The sequence below is a fragment of the Mastigoproctus giganteus genome, chromosome 14 (genome assembly GCF_048544385.1).
Source record: "Mastigoproctus giganteus isolate SK-2022 chromosome 14, ASM4854438v1, whole genome shotgun sequence".
In the NCBI taxonomy this organism is placed as follows: Eukaryota; Metazoa; Arthropoda; class Arachnida; order Uropygi; family Thelyphonidae; genus Mastigoproctus; species Mastigoproctus giganteus.
In genome coordinates, this window is record NC_143588.1 from 42,239,722 (window position 1) to 42,259,635 (window position 19,914).

At 35.1% G+C, this 19,914-nt stretch overlaps 1 protein-coding gene across 1 annotated transcript in view; it reads right to left on the reverse strand.

Moving 5' to 3' along the window:
• Nucleotides 1–19,914, reverse strand: part of LOC150075083 (uncharacterized) — a 175,539-nt gene that overhangs the window by 69,723 nt on the left and 85,902 nt on the right. Inside the window, exons 10-12 of the mRNA XM_090389087.1 lie at nt 14,880–14,929; nt 3,912–4,102; nt 1,260–1,357 (exon numbers count right to left, since the gene is read on the reverse strand). Coding sequence (XP_090245213.1) covers nt 1,260–1,357; nt 3,912–4,102; nt 14,880–14,929 — 339 coding nt within the window. The remainder of the gene's footprint in view (nt 1–1,259; nt 1,358–3,911; nt 4,103–14,879; nt 14,930–19,914) is intronic.

Here is a 19,914-nt window from a genome sequence, read left to right on the forward strand (position 1 = left end):
AGCAGTCTCTCCTGTCAACGAGCACAGACTAGGCTGAAAAAAATTCTACCCCTTGAGCCTTGCATAATCTCTCCAGGGTTGAATTGATCGACAAGGCTCTCATCATATACTCCCTCCTATCGTGTCTGGGCAGAATTGGAGACACTTTCACATTCAACCCTATCTCGTGATTTTTTTTTAACACTGACCTGTACTTGAGTAAATCTCCAGATCTCTTACTCTTAATGTCATTTGTTCCAACGTGTACAACAACATCACCTTTTGTGCCCTTAAAAGATGGTATTTGCTCTACAACATCATCAACTTTTGCCCCTGGCAGACACCCTGGTCCTGTTCCACCTATCCTTCTTATATAGTATATTCCCCATCTCCCTGACAATAGAGTCACCAACAATAACTAGTTCCTTTGGGACCAGCGCATTCTGCCTTGGAGATTGCCTTGGAGTTTTGCTTGTAACATACCAACTGTGCAGTACTATACTCAGGGTAGTGGAGAATGAAAAAGACCTGGGGGTTAGGTGTCATCAGATATGAAATTTTCTGAGCAGTGCAGGCAGGCTGCCAGAACAGCTCATGGGGTCTTGTCAATGATATACAGGAAGTTTGCTAGCAGGGATAAGGAAGTGATTATCCCTTTGTATCAGGCAATGGTCAGGCAACACCATGGGTACTGCATACAAGTGTGTGAAAGGCTAAAGTACTGCAGATTGCAGCATCTGGAGATTAGGCACCTGCAAAGTGATCTGACTGAAGTGTATAAGGCCTTGAATGGTTTGAGCGAGCTCAATGGTGATGGGATTCTTCCTCTTGCTCAGATTTCACACCTGAGTGGGCATAAATTCAAATTGAGGAAAGACAATTGTAGAAGAGATGTGTAGAAATTGCCTTTAGCCAGCGGTTTGTTGGAACAAACTTCCATCTGTCATTGTGGAAGTTGACAGCCTTAAATAAATTCAAGGGAGAACTAGACAAATGTTTGGAGTGAATGGATAGGTGAAAAGGGAAGGGTTTTTTTTTTGGCTGATGCTATATAAGCTTGCTTTCTTGCATCACATGCCACTACTAATGTGGCTTTTTCTTGGCATTTCCTCATAATTATGAAATAAGATCTCACATTGCTTAAGTCTAATATCAAACATCTATTGTGCCTTCAAAAGATAGTATTTATTCTATAATATTCTTAATTTTTTCCCCTAGAAAACAAAGTTTTTTTTTTATTTACTTGTTTAATTGTTGTCATCAGAAGCAGTTATTATTACCTCTTTGCCTCATTAAGAATCCTCATAATGTATACTTTTTTTGAAGAGAATACTACTAGTCCTTTAAATTCAAGTAATAATGGAGAGATGATATCAGCCTGGAAAAAAAAAAAAAAATTCAGAATTATGTAATTTTAGCATATAGCAATATATTGACATATATGCAACAGAACCAAATTCATATTTTAGAAAATGAAAGGAGGATTGCCCCTTTTGTGAAGAGAAGAATTCTAGTGTACTGTCTTATTTCAACTAAAAAGCAGTAGCAGAGAGCAAGTTACAATAGGACAATAATGTTATTACTGCTGTAATTACTACTAATGTTATGCAGTGTTATTACTGCATTAGGATTAAGTTTAAGGTAGTTTTTTTTTTAATTAAACTGAATTTGAACCAAAAGCTGTTCTGCTCTGCTTCAGAGCAGGGCAGAAAGGCAAAAGACTCAGGGTAGTTAGGTGTTATGGCTTTGGAGAGAACTGCTGTAATTACTACTAATGTTATGCAGTGTTATTACTGCATTAGGATTAAGTTTAAGGTAGTTTTTTTTTTAATTAAACTGAATTTGAACCAAAAGCTGTTCTGCTCTGCTTCAGAGCAGGGCAGAAAGGCAAAAGACTCAGGGTAGTTAGGTGTTATGGCTTTGGAGAGAACTGAGAGGGGTTGTTATCTTCTGAAACACAACCTTATGAAATATACTGCTTGTCTGATGTTTGTGGAACAATCAGGAACAGGACATGATTTTTCCAAGGGGGCTGTCTTTGTGTGTGCTCAATGTAAAGAATGTGAGGATGTTCGGCGCCAACTAAGCATTGTAATGGGCCTTTATGAGAGCTTGAAGAATAGAGTAGATGCCCTTGAAGGATTTGAATTTGGGGGCCTCCATCAAGCTCTCAGCTGCCCACTCAACACCAGAGCTTGCACTTGATCATCAGGCAACACAGCAGCAGCAAACCCAGAGGCAGAATGCGTTGGTCCCACAGCAGCTAGTTGTCGTCGACAGCTCTATTGTTAGGGAAACGGAAAACATTGTGCAAAAAAAAACTAGTAGAATAGGACCAGGATATGTCTGTCAGGGGCAAAAGTTTATGATATTGTAGAGCAGATATCTTTTAAGGGCACAAAAGGTGATATTGTTGTACATGTTTGACACTAATGACATTATAGTAATAGTAATAGAGGCATGTGATACAAGAAAGCAAGCATATGTAGCATCAGCCAAAAAAAAAAAAAAAATCACACAACCATTCCCTCTAAACGTTTGTCCAGTTCCTCCTTGAATTTATTTAAGCTATCAATTTCCATGACAGATGGAAATTTGTTCCAGCAATTAACCATCCGTTGGCTAAAGGCAAATTTCTGCACATCTATTCTACAGCTGTCTTCCTTCAATTTGAATTAATGCTCCCTTAGGTTCGTAATCTGAGCAAGTGGAAGAATACCATCAGAATTCAGTGTACTCAACCCATTCAAGGCCTTATACACCTCAATCAGATCACCTAGCAGGTGCCTAGTCTCCAGCCGCTGCAATTTGCAGAACTTAAGCCTCTCTTAGTAAGAGGGCCCTTCATTCCCCTCACCAATCTTGTTGCCCTTCTCTGTACACATTCAAGCAAATCTACATCCTTCCTAAACTAAGGTCTCCAGACCAGTATGCAGTACTCAAGGCTTGGCCTTACTATTGCCTTATACAAAGGGATAATCACCTCCTTTTCCCTGCTAGCAAAATTCCTTTATAAAAGTAGTAAATCTGCAGACTCGCTTAACGAGTACAGGTCAATGTTGAAAAAAAGTCAACAGTTAGGGTTAAACTTGAAAGTGTCTGCAATTCTGCCCAAACATGATAGGAGGAAGTATATGATAAGAGCCTTGTCAATCAATGTAGTCCTGGAGAGATTGTGCAAGACTTGTGTGATAGAATTTTTCTTGGTGTGGTCTGTGCTTGTTAACAGGAGGGACTGCTTCTACAGGGATGGGATACACTTAAATAGAAAGGGTGCAAGAATATTTGATAATGCTACCGAGGCATTGTTAGGTGTGTCAGAAAATGGCTAGCTTGGGTGGGGGGGGGGACCCACAGACTAATAGATTAACAATAGCCAAAGGCAGAGGTGAAAGTGATTCTTGCACTGCTTCTATTGCAATGAGCAGCAGTCTGGAAAACAAGGTACTGGGGATTTCAAGAACTGCTGGAAGTCATCATGGAACAAGTATACAGGGTGCCTCAAAAATATTGGTACAAACATTTAGGGGAGGTAGGTAACATCTAAAGGAATGTGAATCGCATAGGAACCCATAACCAGAAATGTCACGGAAAAGTAGTAGCAGAGGCACAAGTAGCAGAAATGACACAAGACAGTAATTAGTGGCAAACATTTATTTGACATATTAACAATGGAGTACGAGATGGATGCATTTCAGTATTTCACAGTCAGGGGCTTGAACTCTGGTCTACTAAAAGAACAAGTGCTACTGTACTCCTGCTCCTGACCATTAGGTTATGGAGGCCTAATTTGTTTGGTAACAAGTCATATATAATGACTTTATGTTCATTTCTTTTTCATGAGCAAGTGTGTAGTCTATTAATTGGGAAATGGTTTTTTTCTTTCTTTTATTTTAAATGTAAGAAAAATAAACCAAGAAAAATATACCAACCTCTATAAGTGCATCCAGTTGTTCATCATCGCCAAGAATTTCAAGGTCCAAATAAAGCTCTAGTCTGTGGTTTATTTTATGGAAAGTATCATAATTCACAACCTCTCTTGAATGCAGCAAGTTTAAAAAAGGTGAATTTTCCCTTTCGACTTCTTTAGTAAATGGACTTCTCCTTTCTTGATTAATGTCATCTTTTAAATAAATTAAAGGATCTTCAGTATAATTATGAAGGCTCTTTTTAAAGTTTTTATAAGTTGATGCATAGTAGAAGCCCTCTTTTATCTGATGGGATTGGGACCGATAGTTGGTGGGTTAATCAAAAAGTTGGTTAAAGCTGAGAATCATAAAAAAAAGGAATTCTTAAAGTATATACATATATATACTTTAAGAATTCCATTTTCACTTAAAACATATATATGTACATTCATTTACATAAAATCAGTGATTTTCAGCTGTTTAGTTGATGATGAGGTATTTTACATTTAGAGCATAGTACCTACATTTCTTTTATAAACATCACAATGTTGTTGGTGAAATCATGCTTTTGTTCAATTTAATGTAAAGCTGTATCTAAGGCATTTTTGGCTGCTGAATTGGAAAATTATGCTGTGGATTTTATAGAATCTCTTCTTCATATTTAGATCCAGCTGTTTCCATTGCAGTGTGTGTGTGTGATTTCTGTCTTATACATAATTTCATTTTCCTACATCACTGATTTTTTGGAAAATATTATCAAATCTATTGTCCTTTAAATAGTTAGAACCTTCACTTTTCCTGAAATTAGTTAATAAAGTTCAATATCTTCTTGTAGTTCGGGACTTTCCCTAGCTCTGTCAACCTTGGATCCAAAGTTTTCTCCAAGATTTAGTAAATGCTGAATTTGGAATTTTGTTTTAAGATAGTGATATACTGTAAACACATCTATGATGTTGACAGTTTTAATGATTATATGACAGCTATATTTGTGCCTTCTATTTTTTTTTTACAAAATGTAACTCAAAACATTCCCCCATATCATCTATTTAGACACTATAGAACCCCCCCCCCATTTCTCCATAGGTTGGATCTAGGATGTTACATTCCTATAATATCCTTTATTTTGGTAAAAATCTGGCCTTTATGCCCCTCCTTTGAGTTTTTTACAATCAGAATGTAAAGGGGTGTTATAGAGGAAAGAGAACAGCCTTTTCAGGTAAGTTTATTATAAGTGTTTCTTTACAGAAGTTAAAAATTCACGAAGAAAAAAAAAAAAAAAAAAAAATTCTTTGAATAATGTAGACTCCATTTGTGCTGTCTTTTGTGAATGGTAGTAAACTGATAAAAAAAACAAACAAAAAATTTGTATATTAAGTACTAGGATTGGTAGATTTATCAATGACAAAAGAGTCAATTTGAGAATTCCAGTTACACTGCTGCAGGTGGCTGCTGTGATTCTCTCTATAGATTTTTTTATCCAAGTAGTACACATTATATTTCTTTTGCCATCATTTTTGTAGGTAACATCTTATAGTTTAGACCAATTTCATCCATATCGTATAACTGTTTGCCAATCAAATTCTCTCTGCTGATAAATAATCTTAAATCTGTAAATTTAAGTAATTTTTGAGTATTTGTGGGGATTGTCTAAATTCACTAATACTAAACACACGAATGCCACAGCATTTTTTCCTAATGTTCAAGCCATCTGTCACTTGCTGTAAAACTTTCTGCAGCATCAGTCTTTTGATGTAAGACCAAGGCCATTTCTTTGAAGCTGCTTTTATGAGTCTGCTGAATGGAATTCTGCATTATCTTCCTTGCTACAGCAATAATGCGTTATCTACCATTTATAAATTTAGTTCCTTTAAAGTGGAGTGAGAACTTAACACCCTTGTGACACAAACTGAGTGCAAAATCCTTCTAAATGAAATTAAAATAAAAATAATTTTATTGGTGAAAATATACAACCTAGCTCTTGGAGAGTATACAACTTAACAAGTGAGTGAGTGTGACATACCACAGTATGTCTACTAGATGCAAGCATACTGTATTAGTGTCCTGTGGGAATCACAGCACACTAATACATAAAGCATACTGTGTATGGCACAGTATGCTTTAAAGAGGGAAGGGAGCAGAGCAGTTAAGTGGAGGTTGGTTAATCTAGCAAGTTGGCTAAAAGGACGACTGTTAAGAGGACTTCTACTGTATATGCATATCGGTTCTCATATATACCAGTAATTCACACATTCAATAACTACACATTGAATGCCAATAAAAAATATAATACCATTTCATTGATTTTGAAGTTATGGAATGGTATATCCTTTAAATTATAATTGTAGTGCCATTTTTACAGAATTCCTTTCCATTCCTATATCATGCATTTCAAGCATTATTTATACTGAAAACACGTACATCAAACTAATTCAGAAATTACATTTAAATTTGATCATTTTATTAGAGGATTAGAGTAGCAAAAAACTTCGTTACTTATAAAGATTCAATAACATTTTTCAATATATATGAATCTAAAGGGAGAGAAATTAAATAAACATAAAATGCAATTCCAACTTACTGTCAAAATAACACTAGCCAACAATTAAAACTTCTTTTTTGATAACATGAACGAAATCGACTGATTTTGACTAAATTGTATGTGCTGAAAACGAAAATGACAGTAGAAAGTTTGTAGCATGTCACGTTTTCATATTATGGCTTCGCACTCCTTTTTTCCAAAAATTGTGAATTTTTACTTTTCTTGTAAATTAATTGCTTGAAATATAAATGACAACCAGTAAACATTCCAAATGGATAAAAAATAACATATTTAAACTTTATAAACACCTATTTGGATTTAAGGAAGCAAAACCCACAAAAGTGGAGACAAAAATAGGAAATCTTACTACATACAGTTATTTTTTCCTCTTACGAGCAGAATAGTCCTCCCTTATCAGAAACCAGCAATAGTCACCCATCATTGCTGGATCCCATTGTCCTCAGTACCTCTGCTTACTCAATCGTGTGGATATTTTGGTGGAATCTTTTCCCCTGCTTGTCACTGACAGATCCCAAGTTGTCCAGAAAGAAGCCCAGGTGCGAATATAGGAAGTGTATCTTCAGCGACATTTAACATCCTTTTTGATAGTTATGCAACAATTCTATCAACTCTTTATAGTTCTCTACTTTTTTATTCTCTAAAAACCCACTAACAACAGCTCTGAAGTATTTTCACACAACTAATTCAATGGCATTAAGTTCAGTTTCAATGATTTTTTTCTTTTAAAAGCCATCTAATTTGTGGACCTACCAATATACCCTCCCTCAACTTTGCATTACTAATTTTTGGAAACTGGCTTTTTAAGTACCTGAAACCGTCACTATTTTTGTCCAGAACTTTTACAAAATTTTTCACGAGACCCAACTTAACGTGCAAAGGCGAGAGAAGCACCATTTCGGGTTTCATTAAAGGTGTGCATTTGATGTTGAGTTTCCTGGGAACATATTCTTCTTTGATGGGCCATTCCTTCACAATATAATGATGTTCTACTACTCAACTATCCCATAAACACAGGAAACAACAATACTTAGTAAAATCACCCTGTAGTCCAAGCAACAAATCAATTACTTTTAAATCCCCACAGATTTTCCAACAATATTTCTTATAGTTTAAGGCATTTAATAGTAATGACATGCTATCATAGTTTTCTTTCATAGCCACTGAAACCGACTAGAATCGATGAATAATCTACATTCTTCAGGATTGTGTTCAAACCCTAGTTCGTCCTTCAATCCATTTACAGACACAAAGAGAACCTTCCATTTGATAATAACCCGCAAACATTTTCATTTTGGTTTCTAAACACAGAAATCCTCATAGTTTATGTCAGCAAATTCCACTGTTGCAACCTAGATCCTAATAGCTCATCCTGCTGCGTTGAAAGATTTAAATCCCTAACCAAATCATTAAGTTCACTTTGCTCAATTAGGTGTGGGGTTTTGCCATTTTCAGGATTGTAACAAAGAGATCTGAGGACATTGTGGGGGCAGGTATAGGCTCTAGTGACTCTTGTTCTTCTTCTGGAATAGTGATTTTTTTCACAACTAGGTGGAGGAATAGGAACAGAGAGTTCTGGTGTGTATGGCACTGGTCTTATTGTGGACAGAAGGTTGAGGTATTTTATTTTAACTCTATTTTTCCTTGAAAACCCCTTAGTATTTGTGAGAAAGAGGTAAAAATCTTCGAGGTGACTTGTTGATTCTCGCCAGATCATCGGAACAGCAAAAGGCATTTTAGAATTCTTTCCCCTTCATCCATTCAGTCAGGTTTATATAGCAAGTTATACAGCACATATGCAGTACCCACCTTTCATTCTGATCACCCACGTGGCAACCAAAATAAAAATAATAAGCTTGTTTCACCTTGTCTGTGGTTGATCGATGTTGCGACTTCACTGTAAATTGTCCACAAACATAGTAAAAACTGTCTGGCAAATTAACGCGCGCGCGCGCACACACACACACACACACACACACACGGTTTTTACTCCATTTCACAAGTTTTCACAAGACCAAAACGGAACTTTAAAACACCACAACCTACCACTAGATTTCACAAATCGAAACTAACCCCAAATGTACATTTAAGGGCTAAAGACACTTGTAAACAAGTTGTCTTTCACAGAGGCACCTTGCAGCCAGAAGGGTCCAAACGTGCTACTGCATAATAAGGATAATAGCAATATAACTCAGAGCAGCCACTCCTAAGGGCCATAAAACTGAAAAGAGGTATTAGTATACCATTAAACAACACAGATTTGTCTCTTTTGTTACAATAAATTCAACCGGGAAAGGTATAGAGTGCAATGTTGGACGATTTTGAAGCTATTTTATGTTTTTTTTAAAACTGTTTTTGCATTTTTCTAAAAAAGGTGACATGATAAAAACTTTTTACTGTCATATTTGTAATTAGCATGTGTAAATTAACAAAAAATGCTTGCTTTCACCCGTGTTAGCAAAAGCTTGTTGACCAGTGTACACAGGGAGATCTTGTTTAATGTTGGGAAAGTGGACTATCCAAGAATTATGTATAGACTTCAGTTAATATTGCTGTTATTTCAGATATATATTTCTGTTGACAGCAAGAATGCTCAAATGCAAATTCCCATTTTGGGAACCATTAGCAATTCTTCCCCAAGGAATTGAACATTGATCCAGTAAAGTTATTACTTTTTATTTAAAAGTGAAAACTTTTTATTTAACATATTTACTGCCTTTACGCACATATGCATAAAATGGCACTAGAAGTTATATAATGCAATGGATATCTGCATTGAAAATATCCATTCTGCTGTTCCGTAATGCACATAAGCAGCCATTCTTAAGCGATCCATCAAAGGGTACCATAAATGTAACGGCACCTGAAATTAACATGTGCCTTTACATCAACAATGACTCACTACTGGCACATTGATTGAATGTTTTGCAGTAATGATTGGCCTTTATTTATAGACTTGGTATACAGTTTCATTTGTTCTTTGTTTGTGTTGATGTTAGTTTATGTACAAGAATAAACTTTTATAAAATTTTAGGATCTGATTTACAGCTCAGCATAAAAGTGTTCATTTCAGTAATGAATTTCAAACTTTTAATTTTGAAACAGTATGTACTAATTTTCAGAATGCTCTGGAGGTTGAAATTATTATTATTTTTTTTCGATTTTTTGAAAATTATGGCACATTAAATGGGTTCTTTCACATTTAGGTGGCAGCGAACATGTTAAAGATGTTTCTTGGGGGATGAGGGCTTTATACATAAAATTAAAATAAACATTAAATGAGGATGAGCTGGTGTAAACAGTTTCATTTTAAATTATTGTATTTTAAAAACTATTTTCAAAGCAAAGTAGTAAAAGCTGTGAGATTATATTTCAAGCAGGCATTTAAATAATTTGAAAACTAAATGTAGAAAATTATTACAATTTCAAGTTATTTTTAAACACCACCACAATCTGACATAAAAGTTCCTTTCTTGTGTGTAATTTGGTCCGTTTCAAAAGACCTCAAAAAAAAAAAAAAAAATCACTCAAGTGAGTTTCAGTCTGGGGATCTCATTGGCCAATCCAACAAAGGAGTCTCCAAAAGATGCAGACCCAGAATGAGTACGGATCCAGACTTTTCAATTCTTGATACTGCAAACCCGGATATAATCATTCAGGCAGAATTGAATGATTTTGACCTCTCTAACCAAGGCTCAATTACTAGGATCACGGCTCCAGCAGTGGAATCTTCTTGAAAAGGGTGTCAAGGTACCTTTTTATAGGAAGAGGCAATCTAACAGAATGACCTATTACTCCATGGATGGTGCTTTGGTTTATTGTAACAATGTCCAGGAATTAATGAAAGAGTTACATCTGGAGTATGTCCCTGAGCAGTGGAGGCTTTTCATTGATTCATCCAAGGTCAGTTTGAAAGCACTTTTACTCCATAATGGAAATAAGGATCCATCTATATCATTGGCCTATGCAATTCACATGAAGGAAACATCTGAGAACCTGTGGGTTCATTTGCAAAAAATATGATATCAAGAACACAAATGGAATATCTGTGCCGGCCTAAAAGTGGTAGCTTTGCTGAAAGGTGGATACACTAAATACTGCTGCTTTTTATGCAAGTGGAACAGCCAAGCAAAGAGTTGCCACTACAAGGTTAAAAAAAAAAAAAAAAAATTGCCACACTATTCAGAAACTACACTAGGCCAAAAAAATGTAGCACATCCTTCTTTGGTGAATAAGTCAAAATCTATTCACCTCCATTGCACATCAAGCAAGGTTTGATAAAAGTATTTGTGAAAGTGATAGACAAAAAAGGAGAAGGATTTTCCTCTTTGAGGAAAAAGTTTCCTTAAATCAGTGAGGCCAAGATAAAAGAGAAAAATTTTGTGGGTCCTCTAATCAAACTGCTATTCCAAGATGAGGAATTCACTAAAAAATTAAACGTTAGAGAAATAAGGGTCTGGAAGGCATTTGAAAATGTCTGCCGGAACTTATTAGGCAATGAGAAATCACAAAATTACAGCAAAATTGCAGATGAGCTATTTTAGCATAGAGAGTTGGTGTACAACATTTCGCTAAAACTTCAATTTCCTACATTCCCATCTAGACTTTTTCCCCTGAAAATTTTGGAGCGGTCTTCGAAGAATGCAGTGAAAAGTTTTACCAAGGTATTTCTCAAATGGAAAAAAAGGTACCAGGGAAAATGGAGTCCAAATATGTTGGTAGACTGCTACCAATATATTTGGACACTTGTACGGGACACCAATGGACATAAAAGGGACACAAATGGACATATAAAAGTCAAAAAATATGATAAGTGTTTTGTTATCAGATAAACATTTCTGTAAACAGAATAAGATTAACAGACACACTGTTCAATATTTAGTACTGTAAGTAACATTTTTTAAAATATATGAAATCATTTTAACTAGAAACTTAGTTCTTCACTTTAATCCCTTCTCCCTTAAAATTGGTGGGTCTTACAGCAATAGGGTGGACATATTTGACTTCAGCAATGTCAAATCTACAAGAATCTTTCTCTTTTCAGTGCATAACTCTTCATCAGTATTTGATAACTCTTCATTTCCCTTCCCAAAGCAAGTCATTCTCAACTCTGAGCCATATGCTTTGCTGATCTAGTCCGAGGCATAATTTTGATTAAGAAATTAAATTAAAACTACAGCAGTATACCTGAGTACTATAGTAACAAACATATACTATGTTATTATTATTAATTATACATTTACATAAAATAAAATAAAGACTTAATTATATCAATACTGGCTGATACATGAAAATTAGTAGCAAAATTTCCCATTACTGCCAACTGAGAAATCTAATTACCTGCCCAATTAAAAATGATAAATAAATATGTGCTTAATCAGAACCACAAAAAATAAATAAATTAACACACAGATTTAAAACAAAGATACTGAAAACCATTAAAACTTACAAAAAACTAATCCAATTTGCAGAGCTTAAAAAAAAAGTAGCCATCACTGCACATTATATTTGTATGTGCTATTGGTGGTTGATTTTTGTGTGTTAGATGTAGAAGTATGACAAACTTAAGTCAAAACATGGTATGCTGTTGGATATCATGTTTTGATATTAGTTTGTCATACTTCTGTGGATACAATGTTCCAAACCAAAATAGTCACCAGGCGGTGACTATTTTGGTTCCAAATGAAGTCATTTTAGTGACAAACTAAACAGTTAGGAAAACTGAGAATATTTTCTGTAATTAAGATAGCTGGAAGAAGTTAGGATATGTCTGCAGGAACCATAAAATTAATGATGTTAATAAGCAGTTGCCAATTATTAAGAGGATATTAAAGAGTGTGGCCCATCTGGGAACTAATGACATTAAGCAAAAATGAAGTGATAACTTATTATCAAAATAACATGTCATGCTGATAAAATTTTGTAGGATAGCTCAAAAATTATGAAATTCTTCCCATGAACAACAGAAGGGATTTTACGATGGAGAACCTTGTAAAGTATCTCTAGATCTGATGGACTCTGTAATGATTATGGAGGTAAATTTTTCTTAACACAATTTTCTTTATTTGAGAGAAAGAATTTGCTAAGGCTGTAGAGACCAAGAAATTCCTAGAAGGAAATTGCTAAATTTGGGAGGGGGAAGTCAATGTAAAGATCCAGGTTAAGTGTACGGAGGACTAGGGTTACATTGCACACTTCAGTTATCAGAGAGAGAGAGGGGGAGCAATTGGAACTGCCAAGAGATATAGGCCTCAGGAAAAAGGCTTGTTTACAAAGCTATTTAAGGGATCTTCAAAGGTGGTAAACAATTATAAAATTTAACATTTCTGTGTAACAATTAACAATGCCAGAATTTTGTTTACAAAATGCATGCATTAGATATATGTTCTTATCCCAAGATAATGGATAAAGTACACTAAAATTATTCCTTTCAGAAAGGAATTATGCCTCTTATCAAAATCATTCTGAAAACAACCAGTATGTTTCTAGAATCTGATCATATTCAGTCTGGGCGGCATGAAATGACTATGATAAAGGAAATTTGGACATGTGTATATGTATAGGGTGGTACCTGGAATGTCTGTTCAACTCTGCCTCGTGTCTCTGTGAAGAACAGAATCATTGTGAAGGGCCAGAAATGTGACTGATGTAGGTTTGTGTGAGTAGTGTGCATGTTCTGTTGTGTCCTGGCCTGGCCACTTGGCTACCCAGAAGCATCAGTTGCCTGGAGAGATGATTCTGGGTACCTTGTTCACACCACGGAAAGGTGATAAAGGAAAGATGATAATGGGATACATTACAAGCCAAATGACTTCAAGGAATAAGAGAAAAAATGTTATTAGGCAACTTGAATGGACGAGTATGGTTGCCTTGTTATGGTGTATTCCCAGTTCACATATTTCTAGGTGTATTCCCAGTATTATAGACTGGGAATACACCAAGCGGGATCAAAATTTTATTATTATTATTAGCAATATGGTGCAAGGAAGTCTTAAGCTGCACCAGCCAAAAAAAATTTCTGAATTACCCTGAGAGAGAGAGAGAGACCAAGAAAGAGAAGAATAATGAAATTCAGCTAAGGATTCTGAGTGTGCCAAGCCCATACTCACCAGATGTGACTAATAATTATTCAAGCACATCAGAGAATGTACAAAAGGCCCAACTGTCCTTAATCCAGTTCTCTCTGTAAATATGGGCAGTTATATATAAAAGTGCAGGAATTAACAGGGGGACAGTGATCATAATGTCCTGAAATGGATAATGTCCAGAGAAATTTGTGGTCAAAAGAAAGGAAAGGACTTCAATTTCAAGGCAACTGTAGAAGAGGTAATTGTATGCTGTAGGATATGAATGTATTATGAGAAGTGTTTAAAGGGTTTATCCCAGAAGCCACTAACACATCCATTCAACTGTATATGTACCAAAAAAAAAAAAAAAAAAAAAGATGCCAAAATGAAGAGAGGGCTGAAAGGCTTAGCTGAGGAAAACAAAAGAAAGCATGGGATTAGAAACTACCAAGAGACACTGATTCATCTCACATGAATCAGTGTCTAATGAGATATCACTAATAAAGTCACTGGCAAGAAATGTAGAAAACGGGTTACAACAGAAAAGACAGTAATGAGATGGTCCTTTACAACATGGAAGCAGTGGGTTTATACATGATCAGACAAAGTGGCAGAAAGTAGTACAGGCACTCTGCTGCAATGATATTTAAAAGTGAAAGTGTATCTGAACTATGCTGAAACAGTAAAAAGTCTGCTTGCTGTGAAATAAGTGATATGATAATTTCTGAGAAGTATCGGAAATGCTATAGAAGATGAAGGATGACAGACAACCAGTTATACTAAAAAAAAAAAGGTAGCATGTGATGATTTCCTTGAATTGGAGGAGTAGTAATGTTTTCCCATTCCATAAGAAAGGAAGGACATAAAGAGGTGATGAGAGAATATAGGCTAATGAGCTAAACTTATAGCGGAAAAAAGAAAGTTTACAGCGTCTATTATTAAGTTTGTGATACATAACTACTTTAATAAGAATGGAATCTTAAAGGGATCAAAACATGGGTTCATGAAAGGGAAAGTTTCTAATGATCCATGTGAACTATGACAGTCATAAAACAGTTGCATACAAAATATCAACTTCAGTAAAGCATTTGATGTGGGTTCCACAAGGGATTACTTTATAAACTTGGGTAACTTAGATTTTACAGAAAAAATGGAGACGGGGGGGTAGTCATAATTGGTTATTCTTCAGAGTGCTTAATTATTTTCTAAGGTGGCTGATACAGAGGGCACAGTTTGAGGAGAAATTGAATAGTCACTCTTGTTGGGAGAGGGAAAGTATGAGTGATTTTTTTTACAGATGCAGAATTAAGCCCACTTTCTTGAATCAATCATCTGAAAATTCTCAATACTAATACTAACTGAATTTACCTGAACAATTCTCCATACAGTGTGTCTTCTGCAAAACAGCTTTTGATGACCTGGAATGATATATGATATTTATTATGGTTCAAAGGCTATTATTTCCCTATATAATAAAATATAGTGCAACCTTGATATAACATGGGTGTCAGGCGACAACTTTAATACTCGCATTATAAGTGTAGCTGAAAAAGTTTTACCATTCCCCCCCCCCCCGTTTTTTTTTTTTAATATAAATACACTTCACTCAGTAAATAAATATTTTATTTAATAATATTTTATGAGTATATAGACTAAAAGACAAAGTATTAAAGGTTGTGCCATTCCCTTTACATTTTACTAATACACAATGCTGTTATGGGCTTACATTTGATGCACCCAATCTGAAATAGTCATGTAATTTAGTTTGACGGAGCTGATACAGCACTTTTTCAGCACATAATTCTTAATAATGATCAGATGCAATAAATAAAGATGTTTACTATCACTCTGACATTCTAACCATGCTGTTACCTCAATGTTTTAAGCACTTCATTAATTTCTGGTATTTTTCCTTACACGAGTCATCCACATTATCTACTGAATCACTTCCTATGTCACTGGCTTTCTGTTTGTTGATTGTCTTTCCACTGCTTGGAGGCTGCAATTTCATTCTCGCTCAGGTAATGTTCAACGGGAGCTTCTGCATCCACCTCAATCCAAGCAGCCAGGTCATTTGTTCCAAGTCTGCCAACAAGTACATTACAATCAGACTTTGCTTCTTGTCCTGAAAATGCTACTAATTCAAGGTTATTATTAGTGATCTCATCTTTTCCAATTTTTTCCAACAGCTTTCAATTACTGTTGAGCTTACTTCCTCCCACACTAATCTAATATTGTATACAATGTCTTTTAATGTTGATGTTTTCAGAAATTCCAGAAATTAAATTTCTGAGCTTACAATTCTATCAAGTAGCTCACCGGGATAGTAAGCTTTGAAGGCTTGAATAATGCCCTGATCCATGAGTTGAATTAGTGCAGTTGCGTTCCTTGACAAGAAATATGCCTCTGATTGCTATGATCAGAGGCGTATTTCTTGTCAATCACTACCCATCTCATCTTTCGATTTCAGAACATCAGTCGAAGGATGAGATGGGTAGTGATTCAACAGTAACAAGCCCTTTCTTAAAGTTTTTTTGGAAAGAAAGTGGTGTCTCACCAATAGTGCAAACTGACTTTCAAACCATATAGCAAAAAATCACTTATAATCCAAGAGTTGAAGCTAATTTTATAAATCACAGGTAGAGATTTCCTGTTGATGGGCTTATAACATCGGAGGACTTCAACCTTTACTGATGCACAATGGCTTTCGCTTGTGATTTCCAGTCTTGTTTGCACATAGTAACACAGTAATTCTCTCTTTGTTAGTTTGCATGTCTACTTTTTTGCGTTTCTTTTTAATATTCAGTAACTTGTTGGGGAGTAGTTTACAATACAGCATTATTTCATCACATTCGTGTAATTGTTCATCTGTGATTTCACCATCTTGAATCGCATTATGCAAAAATTCAGGAAATGCTTCTGCTGCCACCAAATGGAGATTTGCCTACAAGACTAACCTAGTAGTAGTAGTAGTAGTAGCAAATGATGCAAGAAATAAGCTTATATAGAATCAGACAAAAAATAAAAATAAATAAATAAAAAATAAAATAACTACATACTTCACCCATCCATTTCCATAACAAAATCAATGAATGGAAGCCTGTTCAACAGTCAACCACATACTGGTTGAAGGCAACATTTTGCACATCTATCCTGCATCCTCAACTTGAATTTATGCCTCCTCATGTGTGTAATCTCAGCAAGAGGAAGAATGCCATTAACATTCAGCTTACTTAATCCATTCAAGGACTTAAACACCTCAATCACATCACTCTGCAAGTGCCTAGCCTCCAGATGCTGCAATTTGAAGAACTCAAGCCTTTCTTGGTAAGAGCACCCTTCTGTTCCTTTCACCAATCTGGTTGTCCTCTGCATCCATTCAAGCATATCTACAACCTTCCTAAAGTGAGGCTTCCAAACCTGTATACAGAACTCAAGATGTGGCCTAACCATGGCTTAGTACAAAGGGATGATTACTTCTTATCCTTGCCACCAAAGTTTCTGTATATCATTGACAAAACCCCATGAGTTGTCCTAGCAGCATGTCTGCACTGCTCAGAGAATTTCATATCTGACTGCACAATTACTCCCAGGTGTTTATCATTTTCCACTACCCTGAGTGTGGTACCACACATTTAATAATTTACTCTGGGATTATTGCTACCCATATGCAGTACCTTGCATTTGTCAATGTTAAATTTCAACTGCCATTTCTCAGCCCATTAATCCAATTTTGCTAGATCTTGTTGCAATAGCTCATCCTGAATACTGTCATTAACGATCCTTCCAACCTTTGTATCATCTGCAAACCTTACACATTAAGCCTGATATCATTGATATCATTAATAAATACCGAAAACAGCAATGGCATATTCCATGGCAAGCCTTCCAACTGCAAAGCCACCCTTCAGAAGCTTTAAATGTGCCATCATCTTCACTAAATAGCTTATGAAATTCAAGTGCCTGTGCTTTCAAAATTATTCCATTTATTGGTACTCCTTCACTATGCTTCTATAGAAACCACTTGTATAAGCACAGCTCCACATCACTGTTTCACAAAACGTAGTTTTCTTTCTTTGGAGGTCTACTTCATCTTCTATGGTGTCTACAAATGAATGCAATTTTTCTTCCTCTTTCATCCAACCACAGATTGTTCCTTCAGGCATTCCACGCTCGTGAAATATACTGCCTTTTATTTTGCCACTCTTAACTGTTTCGATAATCTTTAACTTTTCTTCAACTGAATAATTTTTTCTTCTGGTGACCTGCCATTACTTCAGTACTACTGATTTACTAATTTTGCCATGTATTTATTTCTGATACCCTGGAATCTATGATACCCGTGTTTCGAGAAAACTAAATCAAAATCAAATTGTCTGGCTTATCAGAGTGCCAAAGTTAAGTCGTAATTTCTCCATAAATCACATATCAGCTCATATATACTTTTGTCTAATTTAGCCCTTAGCAGTTTTTGCTATCGTAAGTTGTTGTTGTTATTTGGTTTTTAGGAGCATTAACAACTAAAGCCATATTGCTCCGGGATATGCGGTGGTCATTCCCTGACCTTTCCGCATCCTCCGTATTTGGTGGTGACGGGCTCGAACCCCCGGTCTAATCAAGAAGCATGTGTTACGCACTGCTGCTCCTTCCCACCTGGCTACGGAGGTGCCATATACATGTATGTATATACATATATATATATAAGTGTTACAAATGAAGGTAAAATGAAATAAAAGTAAATATAGATGGAGAAGTTATTAATCACAAAATGCTGGGCCTAGTTGAGAAAAAAAAATAAGAGATAAAAAAAAAAAATCATTAAGTAGAATTAAGGTTGAATTAATGCTGAATTAACAGGCTAATCATATGTACAAAAGCTGAAAGAAAAAGAGGGGAGGGTAATAGAGATACAAATTATAAAATTAAATTCAAAAATAAAAATTGGTACATAGATCAGGTATTTCATCAGGGGACTACCTGATCTATGTACCAAACACTGTGTTTCTATGCAAACTCATGTTGATGGAGCTATTAAAATGAAATAGATATGAAAAAAAAAAAATATATATATATATATATATAATTAATCTCCAGAAACATGAGTAAGGTAACCGCAATGCAGTGTGTTTAGATTAATAGATTGAGTAGAAAGTATGTAAATTAAAAGTATGTAAAAAAAAAAAAAAATAAATAAATAAAATAAAATAAAATAATAATAAATAACAAGGTAGCAGTATAGAAAAAGGAAGCAATGCAAGGTAAGGGAGGGAAAAGAAGTTAAAAATATAGAGGCGAAGATAGTAAGAATAAGAAAAGTGAGAATGTCCGAATCACCCTCATATTACACTAATAGTTCAACGGACGGAAAAACGAAGAGCAGAAAGTAGAAAGATGTAAAGAGAAGGAAATGAGTTTAAAGGATGCTAGGCAAGCCGGGTGTGTAAGTACCCAACCTCATAGAGAGGGCCTTGGCTGTGAGAGTGTTAGTAGAAGTGGAAATTAATACCGCTAGCTTGTAGTGTATATTTTGAGTGATAGATATATGAAATAAACGACATAAAATATAAAATATGAAAAGGAGAAAAATTAAATACCTATGATATTTGGCAGAAACAAGTTGGGTGGAATATAATCAAGAAATGAAGATACAAATTTGCGATCAGATTAATAAGGTACAATTATGCGAATATGATTAATAAGAATGGAATGTAAACAGAGGGAGAACTATGACAATGATGGTGGAGTTGCTCAGAAGAGAAGAACTATGGGAGCCCTCTGTGGCCAAAGTAAAATAGAGAAAATAAGATTGATCATAAGTAATTACTGGTAATATTAAATTAAAAAAATGAAAAGAAAAACTTAGGAAGTGAAAGAACACGAACATCGTTCTAATAGAAGTCATAAGGTGTGATCACTTTCCAAGCAGTGGAAATACCACCATTCAAATGTAAAACTGTACAACTATACAGGTATCAAATTAACCCTAATCAAGGTGGAACATGGTGAAACCGAAATTTTGTTTAATAAAAATCAGAGATTTTTTATAATAAAATTTAAGAAATTAATTGGAATGTCATTATTGCGAAGTTTGATATAGAGATCATTTAAAGCACCAGCGAAAAGTGATTGATTGCTGCTAATATTAGCCAAACGGATAATTTGTGTGTAGATTATATTTTTATGAACCTTGATCGAAATGTTCGAGTTCCAATTCGTTAAATAAATAATATTAAAATTAAATTTGCTTCTTTTGTCGAATAATTCTAAATTTTGAAGGTTTTAAGAAAAAGGAAAAAGGTTTTAAATTCAGACCCGTCCATAAGGCCAACCTCAATAATATATATAAAGATATATATCTTAATATCTTAAACTTTTGCAAAAAGTTGGCATATAAATATACAAT